The sequence below is a fragment of the Stigmatopora argus genome, chromosome 22 (genome assembly GCF_051989625.1).
Source record: "Stigmatopora argus isolate UIUO_Sarg chromosome 22, RoL_Sarg_1.0, whole genome shotgun sequence".
Classification (NCBI taxonomy): domain Eukaryota; kingdom Metazoa; phylum Chordata; class Actinopteri; order Syngnathiformes; family Syngnathidae; genus Stigmatopora; species Stigmatopora argus.
Window position 1 is genome coordinate 333,330 of NC_135408.1, and position 24,669 is coordinate 357,998.

At 42.0% G+C, this 24,669-nt stretch overlaps 1 protein-coding gene across 3 annotated transcripts; it reads left to right on the forward strand.

Moving 5' to 3' along the window:
* The first annotated feature begins 6,958 nt into the window (after positions 1 to 6,958).
* hspa8 (heat shock protein 8) lies at positions 6,959 to 21,322 on the forward strand. Of its 3 annotated transcripts, none has more exons than XM_077592029.1 (9): positions 6,959 to 7,078; positions 8,164 to 8,379; positions 17,377 to 17,582; positions 17,651 to 17,803; positions 17,898 to 18,453; positions 18,961 to 19,163; positions 19,554 to 19,752; positions 19,842 to 20,074; positions 20,883 to 21,322. In XM_077592029.1, the coding sequence occupies exons 2-9, from the start codon at positions 8,175 to 8,177 to the stop codon at positions 21,078 to 21,080; spliced, it is 1,953 nt and encodes a 650-aa protein (XP_077448155.1). In that variant the 5' UTR covers positions 6,959 to 7,078; positions 8,164 to 8,174; the 3' UTR covers positions 21,081 to 21,322. The 3 variants fall into 3 exon arrangements, with proteins under 3 accessions (XP_077448155.1, XP_077448154.1, XP_077448153.1); XM_077592028.1 differs by having other exon boundaries at positions 6,991 to 7,142; XM_077592027.1 differs by lacking the exon at positions 6,959 to 7,078 and having other exon boundaries at positions 8,145 to 8,379.
* The last annotated feature ends 3,347 nt before the right edge of the window (positions 21,323 to 24,669 follow it).

Genomic DNA, 24,669 nt, shown 5'->3' on the forward strand with positions numbered 1-24,669 from the left:
CCCAAAAATTTTAGTCGGTTGTGCGGTCCGCGCGCCTACTATACTGTATTATAATGTCTAACACCATCAAATCAGCCGCACCAAAACAGAGCGCTTCCCCCGCAATCGAAGCATTATTCGGCAAGTTTAGAGTATGACCAAAACGCCGTTTTGGCAACCCCGCTAAACATTTAATTGGCTGTTTTGTATTTCTGTTAACCAAAATATTCCCGCTAGCAGACGGGAACGAAACCAGGATAAGCCACAATAAGCCATTTCATTCCAGTACATTGACAGTACATTTAGTTACTATTAACCATTTTAATTGCCATTTTACAACTTTCAGCATCACACAAAAAAATCCAATTGAATTCATTCCCAAAGAATGTGATCTCTGGTTTAAAATTAGCTCAACATCCTCATGTTCAAAATCCTCATTCAAATCATTTTGAGCAGGCCTGCCTTGTTTTTAGAGACCTTTTTGTCCAGGCAATCAAGCGATATATGTAATATATATAAGTCTAATTTGAATGAGCATGCAACACATTTGAATGAGCATGCAACACATTTTTTAGCTGCTCCTGATAAAGGCTGCCCACCGCGTGGTCTTCAGCGATGCCGCTGTTGGCCTTAAAACAAGCCGTCATCCTGATTTGATATTCTGCAAAAGGCTCACCATCCCTCTGCTTAGCTCTGCTGATCACGGTATAATTAACTTTTGTTTTAAACTTCCCCGTAACCCGATCAATCAGTTCATGCACTCTCAAATTCAAATTACGACCGTCATGACACAACGGGCCACCATCAGCTTTTGGATTCCAATCACCTCTAACAGCATGCCAATCACCTTTTAACGCGAACATCCAAATTTAGTAGGAGCCTGCTCCTTGCCCACATTAGTATTAGCAACTTCGATCATGGGATATTGTTCAATAAACACATCACTCATTGGCGGCGCCCCAGGCTGGGGAGATAGCGTTTTCTCCCCATGTCCCCCACGGGCCCTCCCGACCTGGTCAGCCGGTCGTTCATATTTGTCGGAGGGGGCCCTCCTTTTTAACAACAACAACAACACACTTCTTCCCCACCGGGCCAGTCTCATCGTCCTCTTTTCTGTGGAATAACACAGCCTCTGTGTTTCCAGTCCCACCGTTATCAACTGATTTAACCCATGTATCACTCCGTTTCCTTGCCATCATAAACCAATAATAGGTATCATTATATCCCTCCTGCTCCATTTTGCTAAGGTTTCCCCCATGCTTAGCACGTATTTTATCCTGCAGTATCAATATCTTATGCATATTAAGCTGGCCAGCAAATCCATATTTATTTATCCATAAGTTTAGGTGTTTAACCCTTGTAGCGCTTTGATTTTCAACAATCCAATCTTTACACGGCAGACGCATCTTTGGATCGTCGTCAATAGCCGCTTTACTGTTTGCACCACCCATTTTTGGAGTGGATTTGTGTGTATCCCCGTAGTACCTTTTTTTTTTCTCATTAACAACTACGCACACACAACCAACGTCGACCACCACATTTTTATAGACCCCACCGTGTCTACCTGCTAGTGACTAGTATTCGCAGGGTTTTAAAATCGCTAATCCCCAGGACGCGAGCCTTACTTCTCAAAATAAGGCCTTCGCGTGTGATGCCCTTCGCGCGTTTGGATCCCGTCAACAATATGCAGCCATCACACGCGGACTCGGCAGCAATGTCGATAGATGCTTACCCAGAGGATAGTCGTCAACCGATTAGAAAACAGGCGCTGCTGAGAAATAGTCCAGCCTGGAAAAGGGATTCTCTCGCCGTGCACGGTCACTCCAGATATTAAACTGCAGCGTCTGGATTCCTTATCGGTGTGTTGACCCCGGCTACTCGAAGGACCAAATGTTGGAATAATGATTCAAACCTTTTAAATCATTATTAGTAATATTTAATTAAAAAAGGAAAAACATCTTTCAACAAATTCTGCTTACAACTTCGAAGGAGATGCCTTGTGACGTCGTCTCAGTCCACAGTGCATTCTGAATTGCAGTAACTGAATCATTGTATTTAATCGCGACATTCGAAAAACATGTTTATGTAATCAGTACAATAACACCCTAGATGTTTAGAAAAACAACAGTGTGAGGAATGCATTATAAGGTAAACAAAGTAGTATTATAATGTAAACAAAGCAGTATTATAATGTAAGCAATGTCTGCTGTTGGAGTCTCGTCATAACAGTCTCATTGGGTCCTGCCGGGAGAAGTGTCCGTAACACTGTGTCCTCTTTTCTTTTTGTCCTTGAGGAGACGAATGTGGAGGAAAAAGTCCATGTTCCCATGACTTGATTTATAGCCTTACTACTTATTAAAAAATGCTTACAACACATATAGAATATTCCATAATAATTCTAACAGGTTGTACTCTGTTATTGTTGATTCTTCTGCTCCAGACTACTGAGGGACTGTGCGGACAAGCTTGGAAGAGTGACTCTGCCTATTTTCAACCTCGGTCTCAGTCGGCAGAAGTTCCTCATGTTGTGGAGACTTCCTTTGTGTGGTTCCAGGATTATCCAACTCTACTATGTCTTTTTCATGTGGCTGTATCCGTTTTTGCTACTGCAACCAAGATGGCCCTTCTCAACTGGCAGCCGGTAGCGGTAGCTCCGTCAGCTCTTGCTCGTTTTGTGTTTTTGCTGCTTTTCTATCTTTTTAATTGCATTTTAATATTTCTTAATGCTTTCCTATATACTTTGCTTTGCACTTTGTGCTTTTTGCTTTGTTGTTCTGCGACCTTTGCGACTCGACCCCACCCAGTTGCGTGGCTTGATTTCTTTGTACTCATCCTAGGTGTCTTTGGAGCCGTTCAGCCGTGCCTACGCTGTCATGCACGCAGGATCACCTGTGAGCAGTGGACAATAGTGCCGGGAGAAGAGGCAACGCTCCAGACCGAGCATTCCATCATTGTTATTGGAGCGTGAGATCTCTCCCCGGTCAGATGGAGGAGCTGCCGGTGCTGGCTGGGCTGCTTGTGTGCTTGAAGCCCCCCACCGGCCCCTCCGCTGCTGCTGATTCGGTGATTGGACAGTTTAGGAGGATCTAGGCAAGGAAGATGATCTTTAAAACCTCCAGACTACTGAGGGACTGTGCGGTAACCTTAGTCTCAGTCTACAGAAGGTCCCCACCTTGTGGACTTCCTGTGTGTGGCTCCAGTTTTTTTTTTTACCTAGGTCTACAATGTTTTGTGTCTGTCTTGCTACTGCAACCAAGAAATTTACCGAATACGGGATGAAATAAAGTTCTAATCTAATATAAAAAATTGTAAATACTTTAAATGCTGTACTCACAGTGAAAAAAGTCCTCTACTTGAAATAGTCCAAAAAAATCAGGTTAATGTTTGTAATCAAATGAATCAGGTTGATGAATGTATAATTTAAAAAAAACAGGTTGATGAATGTATAATAAAAAAACAGGTGGATGATTGTATAATCCAGCCCCCTTTCGGCGAGGAATATAGCTTCGCGTTCGGGATTAAGCAGTTAAAAAAACACACATTATGGAGAGCTTTTGTCATCTGTAGACAGGCAGAAATGCCTGTTTTTGAATTTTTCGAACCTTGGCCTTGGTTCGGATGATGTTGGTATCCAGAAGAATGTTTTTCGCCCTACATTCCGTACCCAGACTGAGAGGGCATTCTCCATTTTATTCCTCGTGGTTATCATGCGCTTGGTTTCGCTTGTCAATGAATGTGTGGCCATCTTTCGAATGTTAGCCTCTTCTTTTTTATGTATCGCACCGTAGATTAATTGATGCCATAATTGACAAACCAATCATTACAGCCCAGAATAGGAGGTGGTACCCTGACTTCTGCCATCTTTTGCCGCCATTTTCGCCACAATTTTTGCCTGTCTTACAGTTGCGAACTTTTTTTTAAATAATTAATTAATTGCGGAAAAAAAACTCGAAGCAGTGAATTCGCGATAAGTGAAGTCGCGATAAACGAGCGATTACTGCACTTCTAAACGGAAATATGTCCCCTAATAGTCAAATTAACACCCACTTTTGTCTGCCGGAAATAAGATATACAGGAGTCAGGTGTCAAAACATGTACGCTTCTTTCATTAAAGCTGTTATGAATTATTTGCTATAAAAATTAACTTAAAGGTTTCAGATTCAAAAGATTTCCCGCCAGGATGTAGGATGCTTCATACTTGTAGACCAAAGTGATTGCTTCTATCTGATTATTGTGTTTGGGCAGTCTTCACAATAATGTGTGGAAAAACAGCAGGTTGCTCTGGCTGTTTGTTGTATGAACAATTGAGCAGTGTTCTGGCAGTTGTAAAACTTTTCCTGACCTGCCTAAAGATCATGTTTTTATGGTTCGAAGGGAAGTGTCATTTCTTCAGAATCTCTATCTCGACAGATGTCCAAGTTATGACCCAAGAATATTAGATTTCAAACCAGCCATGTTCCTTGTACAGTGGTACCTCTACATATGAGCACCTCTACATACGAGCAGCTCGAGATACGAGGAAAGTTTCGAGCAAATAATTATCTCTAGATACGAGAAAAATTTCGAGATGCGAGAAAGCCAGGTGGCCAAGACATGAGAGGCTGTTTATCATTGTATTATTTTTTGCCGCATCTCTTTCGTGTATAAAAGATATCTACGAGCACTGGGCGGAGCTTGCATTTTCCCGTGTTTTTTTCCCCGTTAGTCAATGCATAATACAAAGTGAACAACAATGGATCCAAAGCAAACAGATGGAAAGAAGAGTTGTGCAAAGAAAAGGCGGACGTTGACAATCAACGTTAAGCGCGTGGCCGGATGATTCGCCGACGGACGTTTGACAGACGGACAGGTTGCCGAATGGACGTTCCACCGAACGGTCATTCGGCCGAATGGCGGTTCGGCCGAACGGAGATTTCGCTGAAACGGGATTCGCGCGCTCGTCCCGCCCCCGGATCGTGTGTGTGTACATGTTTTGCAAACTCGGCCCGCGGGCCATATTCGGCCCGTTAGGATTTTTAATCCGGCCCGCCGAGTAGGTAAATCATATCCCTACGGTCATCGGAGAGGTTTCTCCCCGGGAACAGTGCTTCATGGGCGGATTTTAATGACACATGCTGAGTTTCGTTATCGAGCTCCATATATTTCCCGAGTTTGAGCACTTTAAAAATCGGCGGGGGTTCCCCCCGAGCCTATCCGAGAATAGTGCGCCGTGAGCGGACTGGGTTGGACGACGCCCCGCTGAATTTCTGCAGCTCCAGAAATTTTTCTAAATCCATCTTAAAACAGCGTTTAATGATTAAATACAAATACTAGTATTTGTATTTGCGACATCAAATGTCGGGTAGGCACTGGGGAAACACACCTTTGATGTGTGTGGTGCTCATACTTAGAAAAATTTATGGAGCTCGGGATTTCAGCGGGGCATCAGCCAACCCAATCCGCTCATGTGTCACTATCCTTGGTTACGCTCGGGAAAAAACGCTGCCGATGTGTGTGGTGCTCACGCTTAGAAAAAAATTATGGTGCTCAGGATTCCAGCGGGGCATGTGTCACCCCTGTCCGCCCACAGAGCACTGTGCTCGGTGAAAAACCCCTCCAATGTGTGTGGTGCTCAAATTTGAAAAATTTCTGGAGCTGCAGAAATTCAGCGGGACGTCGTCCAACCCAGTCCGCTCACGGCGCACTATTCTCGGATAGGCTCGGGGGGAACCCCCGCCGATTTTTAAAGTGCTCAAACTCGGGAAATATATGGAGCTCGATAATGAAACTCAGCATGTGTCATTAAAATCCGCCCACGAAGCACTGTTCCCGGGGAGAAACCCCTCCGATGACCGTAGGGATATGATTTACCTAATCGGCGGGCCGGATTAAAAATCCTAACGTGCCGTATATGGCCCGCGGGCCGAGGTTGCAAAACTTGTACACACACTTTCCGGGGGCGGGGCGAGCACGCGAATCCCGTTTCAGCGAAACCTACGTTCGGCGGAACGTCCATTCGGCGACCTGTCCGTCTGTCAAACGTCCGTCGGCGAAACGACTTTAGGCGAATCATCCGAGTACCCGTTAAGCGTGAAATAATTGTAAAATATGAGAGTGGGGTACGTGTCACAGAGCTTGCTCGTTGTCATGGATGATATCGTGTCACTTGGAAATTCCTTGGGGCTGGAGGTTAACGAGGCAGATGTGAATGATCTAATCGCCGAGCACCACGAAGAACTGATGACACAGGATTTAATCAAGCTCCAGGAGAGTGAACATTTGGAGATGTTGCGGGAACTCAGTAGCGAGGAGTAGGTGGAAGAGGGGGGCCGCCTGGCTACAAAGGATATCAAAGACATGCTAGCGAAGTAGCAAGAGTTTTCTGATTTTGTACAAAAGAGGCACCCTGACAAGCTAGCAAGTGGTCGCGTTTTATCGTATTGTGAGGACATTTGTGGGTGTCATTTTCAAAATATTTTGAAAGGGAGGCAAAAACAAACAACCCTTGATGCGCTCCTTTTAAAAACTCCTGCTGAACGTCCGGGTGGAGTCAACCCGGAGAACAAAGGTAAAACAAATTAAAACAATTTCAGAATTAGAATTCAGTTTTGTGTAAAGTTACATTAAACATACGTTTGAGTGTGTCTGTATATATTAATCCAAGTTAATTTAAATTTGTTTGTTCTGTTACGAGTGCGTAGTCGTGGAGTTTCTTTGTTGTCCCCGTTTATTACAAATCCTTAACAAGGGAAAACGAGCACATGGTGTTGTGGGTACGAGGTCAAGAGCCAACACTGACACCCCCAAACCTCCCATCACTAGTCTTTTTACACAATCAAATTTTCAAGAAAACCAACTCCAGACTTTTTTTTTCAAGATGTCGCATTCGTTGCGTAAGAATTTTCTGGAAATCGAAGACTCTTTTAAGAAGCCACGACGTACAAATTAATGTGCGACGACCACACGTCACATTCGGTCAAGCGTCGTTTGCATGTCACAAGATTACTCATTGGCTCTGCGTTGAGTACGCGTGGAAAACGTAGCTTGTGATTGGGTGACCTGGCTGCATTAAACAACGGTCAGCTCAAGCTAAATATCCTTTCCTGCTTAACCACTAAGGGTAATTTATCTGCACCGCCTCAGCTATCTACGCTTTGAAAATTATAACAAGACACACTGATTTGGTTAGTTATCGATTCGTTTGTCCTGTATTTTCGCCACTGTTTGTCTGAACTATTGAAAATAAGGCAGCCTGCCTTAATGGGCGTTAAATATATTTAATTGTGCTTTAATGGTTCCTACATAGTAACGTTATCCCGCTTTTTTGTGTACTTAGTTTTCTCTGAGTGCTTAAAAACAATCCAATCCGATTTGGTGTTTGCAAATAAAGCGAGATTAATGTACGGATGGGGGTGGATCCAATATATTCTGGAACGTTCTCGAATCCGTTATCCGGAGCCAACCGTCTACTTGAATTCGACTGTTGTGTCAAGATGAAGTGTGCAATCTTAATGCCTTGGCCAAAGTTCAATTTAAAGAACGGGTTCTAAAAAAATCAATTTGGCCGCGTGTGTGTGTGTGTGTGTGTGTGTTTTGTTTTTGTTTTTGTTTTTGTTTTAAATGTAAATGTGTTTCTTTCATGAGCCAATATTCGAGCAGTCTAATGAGAACATTATTTGCACGGCATCATAGAACCACTGTCACCATTTTGTGTCGATTCATTGTGCATGAGGTAGCAAAACTAGAAATCACTTATTTTTCCTAACGGTGACTAAAGAGCAAAAGATTTCGGTGACCTAAAGTTAAACTGGTAAAGTGGATAATAGCCTCCTTTTTTGTTAAACAGTAATTGTGTTCACCCTTACTGCTCATGTGAGAGTATTGTTAAAAACTAGATATGTTTTGATGTTATAAACAACATTCATTCAGTTTGGTCTCTAGAAATGTATTTCTGAAGTTGAACATTTTAAACATGGAAGTTATGCTTGCGGGTGGCCCGGCTGCTTGAGTGGTATGGGTGTGAGAGTGAATGGTTGTCCGTCTCGTGCCCTGCGATCGGCTGGCCACCAATTCAGGGTGTCCACCGCCTCCGGCCCGAAGTCAGCTGTGACGGGTTCCAGCACCCCCCGTGACCCTAGTGAGGATAAAGCAATTCAGAAAATGAATGATTGCGTGAAAAAGTTGCATATTTTTTGTCCTCCATAGGAAAAGCAAGCATGTCTAAAGGACCAGCAGTTGGTATTGATCTGGGGACCACCTATTCCTGTGTTGGTGTCTTCCAGCATGGAAAAGTTGAAATTATTGCCAATGACCAAGGCAATAGGACAACACCTAGCTATGTGGCTTTTACAGATACTGAAAGGCTGATAGGTGATGCAGCCAAGAACCAGGTTGCGATGAACCCTACTAATACTGTGTTTGGTGAGTAAGGTATACCTTCTAATCATGGAAATGTACTGTTGGCCATTAAGTGCATTGCTTGTTTGTTATTAATGAGATTAACTGAGGAAGCTGCCTCAAGGCAATACAGCTCCATAGATGTATTTCAGTTTAACAGCAATATATTTTTTAATTAAATTTACTTGTCCATATTGGCTGCCAGTAAAGGATGTGCAGTCATGAATCAGCCTGGTGGCTTCTTTGATGAAAAGGATCGTTTGAAAAATGAAAAATAATTTAAAAAAAAAAAGGAACTCTACTAATCCAGCTATTCTTTTGAGTAGGACATGCTGTTAAAAGATTAGTTTTCTTCTGACTAATCTCTCGACTATATTTTCGATTTGCAAAGCTGCCAACTACCCCAGAATTTCCGGGATTTACCCGGAAATACAATGCAAACTCTGGGACCCCGGACAACCTCCCTAAACCCCGGAAATCCCGAAACATTGTCACTTAAATTTTTTGACGCACCCATTTTGGAACAGTGTCAAATTTCCAATTTAAATGCCTCGAAATTGACCCCATCGCTACGGCTTCCGCCATCCTGATTCAACTGCACAGTAAACCAGAATAATTCGGTAACACGAGTGCCTTGTGAATCATGCGAGTTACAAGTTCTGACAAATGATTGGTCTTGTGCGACATTAGCGTGGCAATCGATTTGGAATCAATTGCATTTTATCGCTATCGCTTTAACATTTTTGTTTTCGTTTTTTCATAAGGAATTTAAGTATTATTAAGGCTGACTAAACCACCAGTCTTTTGCTTTGAAACTAATCCTATAATTTCCGGGGTTGTTCTAAAGCAGTGGTTCTTAACCTTGTGGGAGCGGCCGAACCCCACCAGTTTCATATGCGCGTACACCGAACCCTACTTTAGTGTAAAATAAAATATGAATTTATTTTTATTTTTTTTAATTTCAAGAAATATAAATTCCTTGCAGCACTGATTTGGCCAAGCAATGTTACATGATCATCTGCAGCGAGTGATGGTCAAACGGGGTATGTTATCATGAATAGACATGATGAGTTGATGTGTCTTGACCTCCGCGGCAGAGGCTCCACCAAACCTTTGAGACCGACTCCGTCAGAACCACTGTTCTAAAGGAAGTAGGCGTACACCGCACTGGTAGGTCTTATCATTATCAATATGCCTCCCCTGGCATATATATTTTACAAAAATATATTAGAAATAAAACAACAATATAATTTTAGTGCCTTGTGAAAGTATTCGGCCCCAATGTGGCCCCCATTTCAAAAATATTGTATGAGGAAAATTTGGAAATTAGCTCTACAATGGACGCCCGAAGCTGAATGTGCCTTTTGTGGCATAATACAATGGCTTCTAGGGTATAGTCAACTTTAGGACTTCTGAATTATGAAAAATGAACCTGAGTAAGGCAAAATTCTTTTTGTAGGTGGGTCATCGAAAGAAAAATGAAATGGGCAAAACTCATACAGGATATGTATTGACTGCTACTAAAATTTGAAAAGCATAACCATTACCACCGTGTTACCATGCTCTTGCAGCTAAACTGATGGCATTATAACAGAGTTATGTAACTTAATGCAAAACTAGGAGGTTAAAATTTGTATAGTTTTAATCACCTCCACTGGCAAGGCAGTTACTATGATGACTAATAGCTCCGGCTAAACTTCCAAAACTAATTATGAATGTATGGCGCACTTATAATACCTATAGTGCCTTGCAAAAGCAGAACTGCCGACCTCCCTCGACCCAATTTCAGGAGTACCCTTGTGGTCCCATTTCCGGAGTCTTTCCGGAGTGAATGCGATTCACGCAAAATCGATATAAAATGTATTAAAAAAAAACATAACGTAGGGCAATTTAAATCAAACCTCATGTTTTTACATTAACTGAAAATTGTATTTTTGCCATCTATTGAAAAAGTACAGCATAATGAAAATAAATTTATCTTTGTGTTTGGGTTCTACGTGCGTTTTACACTCAGTAATTCTACCATGTGTCACGCTGAAGTTGCACATGTGTTTAGTGCAATGTGCAAATGTCAGTCCTTTTTCGAGACTGCTTCAACATGGGATATTTCGTCGAGTACGAACCAAATAAACTTCTGCAAGTGTCTGGGTTTTTATTATTAGAAGTTTCATCCAAATGGCCATCCATTTTGCGCTTAACCTGAGCAGGGAGATTGATAAGACTTACCAGTGGTGTGTATGCTACTTCCTATAGATTAGAACAACCCTGGCTGGGATAGGATAGTGGTTTAGTCAGCCTTAATACTACTTCCCTTATGAAAAAAAGGAAAATGTTAAAGCGATAGAAGCTTTCTATGCAATCAATTGCCACGCTAAAGTCGCACAAGACAAATCATTTGTCTGAACTAGTAACTTGGATGAACCACAATGCACTCATGTTACCGGATTCAACTGGTTTACAGTGCAGTTAAATCAAATGCGAAGATGCGTTAGCCGTAGTGATGGTTTGAATTTCGAGGCATTTAAATTGAAAATTTGGTACTTTTCCGAGATGGTTGTTTCCCCCCAAAATTTAAATGACTTTTTTAAATTTTTTATTTTATTTCCAGAGTTTGCGTTCTTTTCCGGTCAAACTCATATACTCAGATTCCGGAAATCACGGATAAGTTGGGAGCTCTGCAAAAGTATTCGGGCCCATTGAACTCTTCAACCTTTCGCCACATTTCATGCTTCAAACAAAGACAATTAAAACTTTTTGTCAAGAATCAACAAGAGCCCCTATCCGTTCTGATTTCCATATCTCCCTCCACCATAACTCCTGAATCAAATAATCTGGATTGGTATCAACCTTCTGAACAACCTTTTCATTAGTTGATCATTTGATTCAGGTGTAGTAGAGGAGGGAGATGTGGAAAACAGACTGCATAGGGGCTCTCAAGGACCGGAGTTGGCCACCCCTGATCAACAACAAGTGGGACACAATCATGAAGTGAAATGATATTTATTGGGCATATTAGACTTTAGTGGCCTGGCGGCTTGAGTGGTTAGAATGTTGGCCTCACAGCTCTTGGCTCCTGGGTTCAAATCCAGGTCGGTCCACCTATGTGGAGTTTGCATGTTCTCCCTGGGCCTTTGTAGGTTTTCTCCAGGTACTCTGGTTTCCTCCCACATTCCAAAAACATGCATGGTAGGATGATTGGACACACTAAATTGCCCACACCTATGAGGGTGAGAGTGAATGTTTGTCCGTCTCCTCGTGCCCCGCGATCGGATGGCCACTAATTATGGGCTTCCTCCGCCTCTGGGATGGCAGCCAGCACTGCCCGCGACCCTAGTGAGGGAGGATAAAGTGGTTCAGAAAATGGGCGAGAGATTTTAAACCTTTTTAGCAAATAAAACCTGAAGAGTAGGGCGTGCAATAATATTCGGCCCCCTTGCATTCATACTTTGTGGCGCCATCCCTTGCTGCAATTGCGGCTGCAAATCACTTGGGGTATGTCTCTATCAGCTTTGCACATCGAGAGACTGAAATTCTTGCCCATTCTTTCTTTCAAAACAGCTTCCTCAGTGAGGTTGGATGGAGAGTGTTTGTGAACAGCAGTCTTCACCTCTGCCACAGATTCTCAATATGCTTCAGGTCTGGACTTTGACCTGGCCATTCTAACTGGATACGTTTATTTGTGAACCATTCCATTGTAGATCTGGCTTTATATTTTGGATCATTGTCCTGTTGGTAGATAAATCTCAGTCCTTTGCATCTCCAACAGGTTTCATCTTCCCATCAATTTTAACCATCTTTTCTGTCCCTGCTGAAGAAAAGCAGGGCTGCCACCACAATGTTTGACAGTTAGGGTGGTGTTTTCAGGATAATGAGCTGTTGCTTTTACGCCGAACATTTTGTTTTGCCTCGTGGCCAAAAAGTTTGATTTTTGGTTTCATCTGACCCAGTGCACCTTTCCAAATGTTTGGTGTGGCAAACTTTGAGGCTTTTTATGGACATCTTTCAGAAATGTTTTTTTCTTGCCGCTTTTCCATAAATGCAGTGTTCGACTGATTGTTGTCCTATGGACAGACTGTCCCACCTAAGCTGTAGATCGCTGCAGTTCATCCAGAGTGATCATGGGTATCTTGGCTGCATCGCTAATCAGTCTTCTTCCTGTTTGAGGACAAAGTTTAGAGTGACAAATGTGTCTTGGTAGATTTGCAGTGGTCTGATACTCCTTCCATTTCAATATGCTTGCTTCCACATTGCTCTTTGATGTCTGAAGCATGGGAAATCATATTGTATCCAAATCTGGCTTTAATCTTGTCCACAATAGTATCTCGGACCGGTCTGGTGTGTTCCATGGTCTTCATGATGCTCTCTGCACTTTAAACAGGACCCTGAGACTATGATATAGCACAGGGGGCACGAACTGTTTTGCCCAAAGATGTACTTTTCAAAGAGCCAACTTTGCACAATCTACCCTTTTTCCCCGCACCCTTGACAAAGCTCAGCAGTTATGTATGCTGATGCTAGCAGGGCCCAAAATAGCCTAGGCAGTTATTCATGCTTTGATTCGCGATGGTGCTGTTTGGGTCCCATTTAAAATTTTACTACAAATCCAAACCTTGGATCAAATCTAACTGTCATGCGATCAACTCATAAACTAATGCCTTGTTTTTCGCCGCTAATGTAGACCAGACAAGGCCGCGAAAATAAAAAAAGGGGAAGTGGGATCACCCTTATTGTTACTACATACCATACGACTTGTTTTTGCAAAAATACAAGTACAATCAAGAAGTGTATTTATGAACTATCACATTTACAGGCATGAAGACTAACATTAATCTCATCCATAAAAATAATTAAAATACTTTCTTTAAGTACTGTATTCATAGTGAAAATAATTCATCTCCAATCGATTTAGATAATAATAATTAAAAACAGATTATTCGAGTTTAAGTCCAAGTCCTCTTCGTCAGATTCGAAGGGCATTTTAGTACAAATATTGCAGTTGTCTTGACACTCAAGATGATTGCGAATCCAATGACCAGGACCATGTTGTCATAAGTCTCCTTTCAAGTAGCCCCATGCAGTGTGTTGATGTCCTATTGCCATGCCATCGTCATGCCAGCTTCACGGCTGGCGCAAATCTTTCATAACGCTGGTTAATTTTTTTTTTTTAATCCTTGGAGTCGAAGGAGTGTCTTAGTCCACACAAGAATTTTCAGTTTCGCGCTTTGGTGGTGAACAGCAGCGTGTGCGCCCGGTGGTCAAGCGAAAGCAACAGCGCTTTGTGGAGAATAACACTCGCTGCAACGTACAGCAAGGCAACCTGGGTGGAGAGACCAGACGTTACATCTCGGACCTTTTCAGCTAATGCAAATTTATATTTATTTGCAGCATAGAGATAGCCACACACACACACACGTGCATCTCCAGAAAAGTGCATTCACTTCCTTTGTCTCCCTTTTAACCACATGGCACAGCCCATTAACATTAAAATGATTTCAACCAGATGAATTATGCACAAAAGAATGCCACAGTGCAGATTAATTTATGCCGTAATTGTGTGCTACGCCTTTAGCATATCAAGGCACGTCATAGTATAGGAGGCATTTTCAACGACTACTCAAAAAATAGTCAGAAGCATACAGATTGCCACAGCACGCATGCATGTCCAGAGAGGAAGTGCCCCTCAGTTCCTGTATCTCCCTTTTAATCACACGGCGGAGCCCATTATCAATCACATGGTTCTTGCCAACTAAATTATTGTGAAAGAACACCACAGTGTAGATTCATTAATGCAGCACTGGCGTGCTATGCCTTTTAACATATCAGGGAATGTCAATATTTAGGAGGAGCAAAGCAAAATTTACTCAACAAAACAGGAAATGGCAAGATGTAGTACATCTCACTTATCGTGTTTTCTTTGGCGCTGAGTGCCAACCATTTCAGCGCCGAAGAAGCGGTGCCCTGACTTCTGCCATTTTTCATCTGTCTTCTGGTTGTGAGTTTCAGCATATATTTAGACATTTTTCTGAACTTTTTTCATATACATAAGAAAAAATCTGCGATGTAGTAAGCCGCGAAGTGAAGGATCACAGTAGTACAGTGGTACCTCTACATACGAGCTTAATTTGTTCCGGGACTGAGCTCGTATGTCGATCTTCTCGTAACTCGAACGAATGTTTCCCATTGAAATGAACTAAAAACTAATTAATTTGTTCCAACCCTCTGAAAAAACACCCAAAACAGGATATTGGATTGGAAAAAAATGTTTTATTTCTTCTAATTCGCCATCTATTAACAAAGTAACACATAGCTAGTGGTTTAATAGTAATAAAATGTTTTTAATAGAACTAAAATTAGACCTATTTCGCAAAGGGTAGAGACAGCGACATACACGGAGGCGGGGGTAGCTTTCCACGGCGACGCACTCATAACAGAACAAACAAATTTAAATTAACTTGGATTAATATATACAGACACACTCAAACAACCCTAATGTAACTTTACACAAAACTGAAATCTAATTTTGTTTTACATTTTTATATCTTCTGGCTGGGTTAGCTGCTTGCCATGCCTCCACCCTCACGTTCGCTATCGATGGGCTGTTTGCTGTTGTATTCCGTTCAAAATATTCCAAAAATGATGCACACAAATGTCCTCACTATAGGATAACGCACGACCACTTGCCAACGAGAAGTAGTCTTGAATGAGTGATCGCTCTGCTAACAGGAGCTAACAGGCTAAGGGGGGGTGCACTGAAAAAATGCAACAGCTCAGCCTACCCACGTATTGATAGTGGGTAATGAAGTTTTATTCTGAGAAAGGGTGCCATTGGCTATCGGTGTTGTGTGCACGAGTATACTTCATTACCCAGAAAGCCCTCTTTTTGCCCGTGCATGTGCGTTTTCTGGTCCATGTGTAGGTGAATCACGTGTGAAGAAACTGTTCAGTGCTTGTAGATATCTGTTATACACGAAAGACATGCGGCAAAAAAGCGCTACAATGATAAAAAGCCTCATGTCTTGGCCACCTGGCTTTCTCACATCTCGAATTTTTTCTCGTATCGAGAGATAATTATTTTCTCAAAATTTTCCTCGAATCTCAAGCTGCTCGTATGTTGAGGTACCACTGTACGTATCGACGTATTGAGCACCCCTGATAGCAGGTGCATTTCTACGGAGACATAATTACACACAGGTCGATCCTTTTTATCATCATCGGTCGACATTGGTTCATTTAGAGATGCTCACTGAATTCCTGGAGTACGTTTGCTGCTTTGAATGTAAAAGGGGTAAATAATATTGCACGCCAAGTTTTCAATTTTTCACTTGTTGAAAAAAGTTTAAAATATCCAATGAATTTTATTCCACTATGCAATTTGTCCCACCTCTTGATTCTTGACAAAAAATATCTTTGTTTGAATCCTGAAATGTGGCAAAAGGTTAAAAAGTTCCAGGGGGCCAAACAAGGTACTTTATAAACATTTATTCCTAAACCGTACCACCCATCCTATCAGGGGTTGTTGGAGTCAATCTCGGCTGACTTGTGGCGAAAGGCATACAACATCCTAGACCAGGGGTGTGCAAACCAGTCCTCGAGGGCCGCTGTTGCTGCAGGTTTTTGTTCCAACCGATCCAGCACAGGCAGTTGAACCAATTACATTCTGCAGAAAAAAAGAAGCACCTGACTGCAATCCACTTATTGCACTTGTAAGACACCAGATTGGTGAAAAGGTGCTCGATGGGTTGGAATGAAAACCCGTACCGACTGAGGCCCGTTGTGGAATCGTTTGCCCACCCCTGTCCCAGAGTGATCGCCAGTCAGCAAAGGACATGAAAAGTCAGACACCCATTCGCATTCACACTGAGCATCGCCATGCAATTTAATTTTCAACTGACTTCATCGTGAAATGTATTTACCGTATTTATTCGAGTATAACGCACAAAAATGTTGTACCAAAAACTTAAGCAAAGTTTGGGTCCGTGTTCTACACGAGATCTGCGCTTTTATGACCAAATCCTGGTAAAAAAGACTGCCTGCCCTCCGCCGGTGAAAAAGTCCCCTCCCCAACCATTATTATGAGAGATGTAAAAATTTGTCCGCCAGGTGGCGATAATCTTCCTTCTTTTACAAAAGCCAGCCCTCTCCAAATAGCCTATGGCAAGTTTATCAGGTAAAAGGGGTTAAAAAAGAAAAAAAGGTTGCTTAAGGGAAACAACAGTGGGGCCTGTTCACACGAGTCCACCCAGGGAGCGCTATCGTCGCTTAAGAATGGAATCAATTGTTTGGTGAATCTGATGATGATGAATCAGACTTAGAAAATTTTTAAATGTTATGATGATAAATTAGACTGAAGATTTAAAATTGTAAATTCCATTTGAGAATTGTGTTCATTACTGGTAGTAGTTTGTTTTACCAGGTTTCCGTAGCATATGTGGGGAATAATTGTTTTCTCATGGCAACATGTGTTCAGCATTTGACAGTTCCCAGTACTGGTGAAATCCTTGGTGTGAGGAAAAACAAAAAAACTTGTCACAAATTGAGTGCGCGTTATACTCGAATAAATCATCATCAACCGTCGACAGTATGTTTTGCTTGCCGACACTTTTATTTTTCCAACTCATCCATTATCTGAGGTATGATTTAATTTTTTAAAATTGCCTGCATTGTGTGAAATTGTAAATGTTCTGACTTGAGGGGGTACAGATTTTTGGTGAGGTTCACTGGGCTGTACTGTTAAGTGGTCTTAAAGATTTTTATAGAGCTTTAAATATCACTTGTTGCATTTGTAAGAATCCTGTAGAAAAAACATTAAGTTACATTTAAGTCAACAAGAACAATATTGAACTAGTAAAAGTTAATATATTTGGAAATGTGGTTGAGCACTGCAATGGTCACATTTGCTTTCTACTTTGCGTATTTCTTTTTCTCCCCACAATCCACTCTTGTGGCTCAAGTGATGCTAATTTCTCCACTGTGGGACAGATTCTCCAACATGAATACTGATAACCATTCTTGTCTTGACAGATGCCAAGCGATTAATTGGCCGGAGGTTTGATGATTCAGTTGTTCAGTCTGATATGAAACACTGGCCATTTATTGTAGTTGATGACAACACTCGCCCAAAGGTTCAGGTTGAATACAAGGGTGAGACAAAGTCCTTCTATCCTGAGGAGATCTCCTCAATGGTACTGACAAAGATGAAAGAGATTGCTGAAGCTTATCTTGGAAAAGTAAGTTTTAAATAATTAGTTTTTACAAGAATAATTTTTGAAATTTCTTTAATTTTTGTTGTTTACAGACTGTCAACAATGCTGTAATTACGGTGCCCGCATACTTTAATGATTCCCAGCGCCAAGCCACAAAGGATGCTGGTACAATTTCTGGTCTTAATGTTTTGCGCATTATCAATGAGCCAACAGCAGCTGCTATAGCCTATGGATTAGACAAAAAAGTAAGCTCATCAAGATTTTATTTTTTTTAATTTCTAGACTTGTGGCGTCTTAGTGTTATCATAAATAACCATGTTAATTGAAAATATATTTTAGGTTGGTGCAGAGAGGAATGTACTCATATTTGATCTGGGTGGTGGTACCTTTGATGTGTCAATTTTGACCATTGAAGATGGAATCTTTGAGGTCAAGTCCACTGCTGGCGATACTCATCTTGGTGGAGAAGATTTCGACAACCGTATGGTCAACCACTTTATTGCAGAGTTCAAGCGCAAGTACAAGAAGGACATTAGCGACAATAAAAGAGCTGTTCGGCGTTTACGCACAGCATGCGAGAGAGCAAAGCGCACATTGTCTTCCAGCACTCAGGCAAGCATTGAAATCGACTCCCTGTATGAGGGAGTTGATTTCTACACCTCCATCACCAGAGCCCGCTTTGAGGAACTCAATGCTGACCTCTTCCGTGGCACCTTGGACCCAGTAGAGAAATCACTGCGTGATGCCAAAATGGACAAAGGGCTCATTCATGACATTGTCTTGGTTGGGGGCTCGACTCGCATCCCCAAGATTCAAAAACTGCTGCAGGACTTCTTCAACGGCAAAGAGCTGAACAAGAGCATCAATCCAGATGAAGCAGTTGCCTATGGTGCTGGTAGGTGTCTTCACATAAATAAAGGCCAAAACAAAACTGGACAGTTTTAATCAATAAATTAACTTATACCCTTTGGCAAGTGGCAGCCAGCTTATAATGATGCAAAACAAGATTTTCATTTTTTTAATACAAGAACCCAAAACGTCCAATTGCGATTGATCCATAACCCTGGTAATTAATATTCATATAAGATAAGTAAAACATTAAATTGTGATATGTTTTCCTTGCCATGTTTTAGTTATGTTTTTGCTGACTTATGAATTTTGTCCCATACAAGCCTGTTGTGAATCGTTCACTTAAACCTGTCAGCCAAGATATGTTGAGCATTGGTGTGCTGTTTTACTGTGACTTCAAGTGTTTTGGTCATGTCTACATTGTGAAACAAGAACATTTTTAACCCAAGACTAGGCATCTTGGTGTGTTTGGTGGGGAGATGGAGTGTTAAGGGCATGCCGGCCATTAGTGTTATTAGTGGGTAATATTGTTCCTGCTTTTTTTTGTCCACAGCTGTCCAGGCTGCCATCCTGTCAGGTGACAAGTCAGAAAATGTGCAGGACTTGCTCCTTCTTGATGTTACTCCTTTATCACTGGGTATTGAAACAGCAGGAGGTGTCATGACTGTCTTGATAAAGCGTAACACCACCATTCCTACAAAGCAGACTCAGACGTTTACCACCTACTCTGATAACCAGCCAGGAGTGCTTATTCAGGTAAGTATAACCTTTTGATGGTGTTCTGAAATGATTTTATACCTGCCGATTCTGATTGCCTGTGCAGTCTTGACTGATATCCCGCCGGTTGACTAAAATGTACAACATTCTTCTGGCCATGTATGATATGAATGACTAGTTGTGGCATTAAACATACAAAGTCAATGTAAATATTAAAGAAAATCACTAGGAGCCCATCATGTTGATGTAAAAATAACCAAACAAATGTATAATGTACATAATATTTAGTTATCCTGATCTTAAAATATGTACATGGTATTTAGTTATTTTCTGCTGCCTTCTTTTGAGTGTGTTAATACTTGAATTTCCCTCATGGTGCATAAATAAAGGACTATTATATGAATTTAATACACATTACCCCATCACCAGGTATACGAAGGTGAGCGGGCAATGACCAAGGACAATAACTTGCTTGGCAAGTTTGAGCTGACAGGCATTCCACCAACCCCCCGTGGAGTTCCTCAGATTGAAGTTACATTTGACATTGATGCAAACGGCATCATGAATGTCTCAGCAGTTGACAAGAGCACTGGCAAGGAGAATAAAATCACAATCACCAATGACAAGGGTACATTATCAATTTTATAATGCTTGGTGTGGAAAAGCAAAACCAAACGTTTGAATTCTTTGTTTAAAAAAATGGTTATATAATTTCAGGACGTCTCAGTAAGGATGATATTGAACGCATGGTCCGGGAAGCTGAGAAGTACAAAGAAGAGGATGATGTGCAACGTGACAAGGTGTCTGCAAAGAATGGATTGGAATCTTATGCTTTCAACATGAAATCAACAGTGGAGGATGAAAAGCTTTCTGGCAAAATCAGTGATGAAGACAAGAAAAATATATTGGACAAATGCAATGAAGTCATCAGCTGGCTTGACAAGAACCAGGTATGTGATAACTTATTGTATTTTCACACCTATACGACGCACCGCCTGAAAGGGTGCCGTGTCAGTTGCCAGGTGTGTTTTCTGTATCTTGTCAATACAAAGGTGCTTTGTGTTAGCATGCATGGTAACATGTAAATATAGGCAACAGGAGCAAAACTGAGTTTGATTTTGTTTTATTGATGTAATGTGTATCGGGGAAAATAAGTCAAAGTATTCAAACATCTACAAATTTATCAAAGTAGTCCTTATCCTCTGTATCCGACATAAAGAGCTCAGCCTAGTAGGCGAGTTCCCCAACAATGCTGGGTTCCAACTCACTGTCAGGGTCAGAGTTGTCGCCGTGGGGTTTCGTAATAGTGATTCCAGCTTTAACGAAAGCTCAAAACTACAGTGCTTTGGCCCAGGCATCGACAATCCATTCCGAATCGTTGCGTAACTCATCTTTGTATTGAGGGTTAAAAGCGCTATGAGCACCCGAAGTCAAGTGCCTTGCCACTCGTCTTGAATGTTTTGAATGGATTTACCGTAATGCTTGGAATACGCGGGGAGGCTATTTTTAGGGTGAACGTCCGCTGGGTTGATCGCAATAAGTAGCGTGTCGGCAAGAAATGAAACCAGTTAGTCAAGCGTCAGGGTAATACAAAATTTTGAATTTAGCCCATAAACAAGGCGCACTGACTGATGGGAGGCCCCTTTTCATTTTAGAGAAATTTTAGACTTGAGTGCGTGTGAAAAGTAGCTGTGAAAATATGGTAATTAATCCCTAATAACAATTTCACATATTCATTTTGTTTATGTATTTGCTTAGACCGCTGAGAAAGATGAATATGAACACCAACAGAAGGAATTGGAAAAGGTGTGTAACCCAATCATCACAAAGCTGTACCAAAGTGCTGGAGGCATGCCTGGTGGTATGCCAGAAGGCATGCCTGGTGGATTCCCTGGTGCTGGTGGAGCTGCTCCTGGTGGGGGATCATCTGGCCCTACCATTGAGGAAGTTGACTAAGTATTGCATCATAAGTTACAAAAAATTCCTGCATCGAAGAACATAGCCCTCTTGTAGCACTGACTCCATGCTTAAGAGTGTAGTTGCATTGTTTATAAAATAGGGTTCACTGTTTTGTTCATCAACTTGATTGAATAACTTGTGTGGTGCATATTTCTGGTAAAAAGATTATGTATTCCAAATGTCTGAATGTTGTCTTTTGCTTGACAATAAAAACATGCAATGCTTTTTTTGGATCAAAACCTGTCTTTTGTCATTCTTGAGATGTTTCCAAACCTTAATTGGTATTTATCTGTGGTAAATTTAGTTAATTGATATAAAAGGATGGCCCTGTGGTTGTGATTAGTGGGTCTGCTTCACATTACTGGGATCAAGGGTTTGATCCCAGGTGGGTCTTCACTATGGAGTTTGCATCTTCTGGACATGTATGGATTTTTCTGGGTATGCCAGTTTCCTTCCACATACCATAAACATTCTTGGTAGGCTGTTTGAACTATAAATTGCACCCTTGTGAGTGTGAGTCTGGTTGAACACTAAATTGTAATAGTTGAGTGAATAATTGTCCATCTCATGCCCTGTGAATGGCTGGCCACCAATTCAGGGTGTCCCCTGCTTGATGTCCATAGTTAGCTGTGATAGGCTCCACTACCCCCTGTGACTTGATAATGATAGGTTTATTATTAATACACTTTAATCAAAACAGGGAGACATCATTAACATACTCGGCTAGGAAAATCACTCCCGACTCGCCTTCGTCCAAGATGATTCTGAAGAAACGGCATCTTCCTCTGTTAATTTAGTCGGCGCATAATCAAAACATTTAAGGTAATCTTATTCAAATTGCATAAGCTAACCGAATAACACCATTAAGGTCAAAAAACAACTGCCACAACAACCATTAGATCGGAACCAAAAACACCTGCGTAAGAATTTGCACAAGTGACCCGAGCGGATCGGAAACCAAAACAACTGCGTAATAATTTGCACAAATAAGCATAATTTCTTTATAAGGTAAACAGCGACAGTAGTTTTAAACAATAATGCGAGTATTTCCGGAAGTTGATTCGATTATCGCCATCTGCCGGAATCCAAGTCAAAGCAGTTTAAGAGTCCCTCGTAGATCTTCATGGCTAACTCAGATCAACAGTCTCAGCCTGGAACATGGTGTCCTGTTTGGTCAATAGTCCTGAAAACAATTAACTGGTCTCGAAAGCAGCTGTGGGGGTAAAATGTCCTCGAGCTTACTCGGTCCCAACAAAGCATAGCACAAATTAAATTATAACTTCATTACCTATTAAATGCTTAATGAACATATAGTAACATCCCAGAATAAACCCAACAATAACCAGGGCGGAAACTGAATGAATTATAGAAAAAGGCAAACCTTTCTATTTAAGGCCCCATAGTTGTCAGTACATGTTCATATTTGTATATCTAGAGTTCTAGACGATATTCCAAACAGATGCGCAGATCACGTGGGGACAGGTTGTAAAGTGGCTCATGGAGAAACTCCTTTATGTCCAAGTAAAGAAGTATCCAGGATTTCTCTTGGAGCTCGAGGTTACTAACAGGTGCTTAGGATGGACCCTGTGAAGGTGTCCGCCAGCTCAATTGCCTCTCTCATGTCCACCAACTCACCTCTCCGCTGGTCAGAGACTGCCGAGGTCGCCTCCTGCCTCCTCACCATTTCATCTCTGCTTGTCCACTCAGATCCTGCGATGCAGTACATGTTTATGTGGATGCCTTGATGCAGGGCATGGGGGCAGTACTCTCACAGTGCAGGCCAGATGATAAAAAGGTCCACCCGTGCCATTCTGTTGTCTCACCTCTGGATTGTGAGCTGCTGGCTATGAAGTTGGCCCTGTTGGGGTGGTATCACCTGCTGGAGGGGGCTAGCCATCCGTCTGTGGTTTGGATGGCCTACAAAAACCTTATGTATCTCAAGTCAGCCCACAGATGAAATGCCCCTTAAACTAGGTGGGCCATGATTTTCATGGATTTCACACTGCCCTATATCCCAGGTTTGAACAAGGGGAAGCCTTGTCCTGTGTTTACCAACCTGTTGATTCTAAGGAAGAAATTGTATCCATCCTGTCACCCTCCTTTGTGGTGGGTGCGCAAGGTGGAGGTCTTTGAAGCACGGGGAGAGCAACCTGACACCAATGGGGGACCAGCCTTTTTTGCCCCAAATCTGTCACCTTAAAAGGTGTTGAAATAGCCGCACACATGGCACCCAAGTCTCACCCGCAGGTTGGCAGTTTTCCACCAGTGGTTTTGGTGCCTATGAAAGAGGATACCTTCTGCTTTGTTTCTAGCCATCATGTGGATGCTTGGAGATAGTTGTTCACCAAACCTAGTTATGGCCTGGTCCAACCACTTAATTTTCCTAAACAGCGGTTGGGAATAAGTAATTGGTACAAAATTATTACAGTATATTCCCATAAATACATTTTCAGTTGAGCTTTTGCAATATATGTTTATTTTTATGCTGAAAAATGATCAATTATTGATTGCCGGACCAAAATTATTTGCAACAATTTTCCTCAGCCATTCTCCGTAGCGCAAGAGAAATTTGCAAATGCTTGTGCACAGAAAAAAAACACAAGACACACCTGCACGCTAGCACACACATTGCAAAGATTTCTTCATGCGTTCAAAGTCAAATGGTGTGAGTTTGTGCAGTGCACGCATGAGTAATCCGGGTGATCGCAAAGCACCTAATTATTGGTCGGAAGACTTTGAGCTAGTTGGTTGGCTTATGCATTTCCCCAACCACATTGTGCACCACTAATTGCAAATCCAAAAAATGTCATTTTCTTGATTTGGGATGGGAACCATGGGAATTATCTCTACTGGCAGTATAAAGGAAAACGAGCATATCTGAACTCCAGTTAATGAGAAGATCTTAGAAGATGACCATGTATGAATCCACAAGGGGAAGATGAAGTGCGATCAGAGAGGCCAACAGCGACCTTGCACCGCGGCAGCGGGTGAGACAGGAGGGACCAGGAGCCAGGTAGACAACCACAGTGTCAAAGGACCCAATGTTGCTGAAAGCTGGGAAGGCGCAGAGGAAGAAAACCCCATTGTGGAGGCTGAGCCCCCACACGCACACCAAGACCCAGCCCACACCATCTCACATAGAACAGCCACAAGCAGAGGCCAAGAAACCAGCAAAGGAATTAGGTCAAATGGCCAAAATCAAACGAAGCAGAGACATGGTGCTCTTTGGACACAGACCTGATCAACACCCTGGAGGAAAGGTTGCAGGGAGGTGTCAAAGCCAAGCTTAACCTGTTTCAGGATGTCATATACCAGACCTGAAGAGACAGGTTCGGTGAAATTACCTTCAAGCAGAAGACCGGGGGAGGAGGGAAAAGAAGATTGTGCAATGACGCCGACAACTCCCCAAGAACTGGAGGAAGGCAACTGAACCATAGAGAGAGAGAGAGGGCCTGAAAGTCCTGTGGGAAGAGGTCAGGGATAGACTATCCAGACTTCGCAGAGCTGAACGTATCCACAAGCGTAGCAAACAAGCAAAAAGAACAAGCCAGCTTCTACAAGGACCCCTTCAAGCACGCCAGACAAC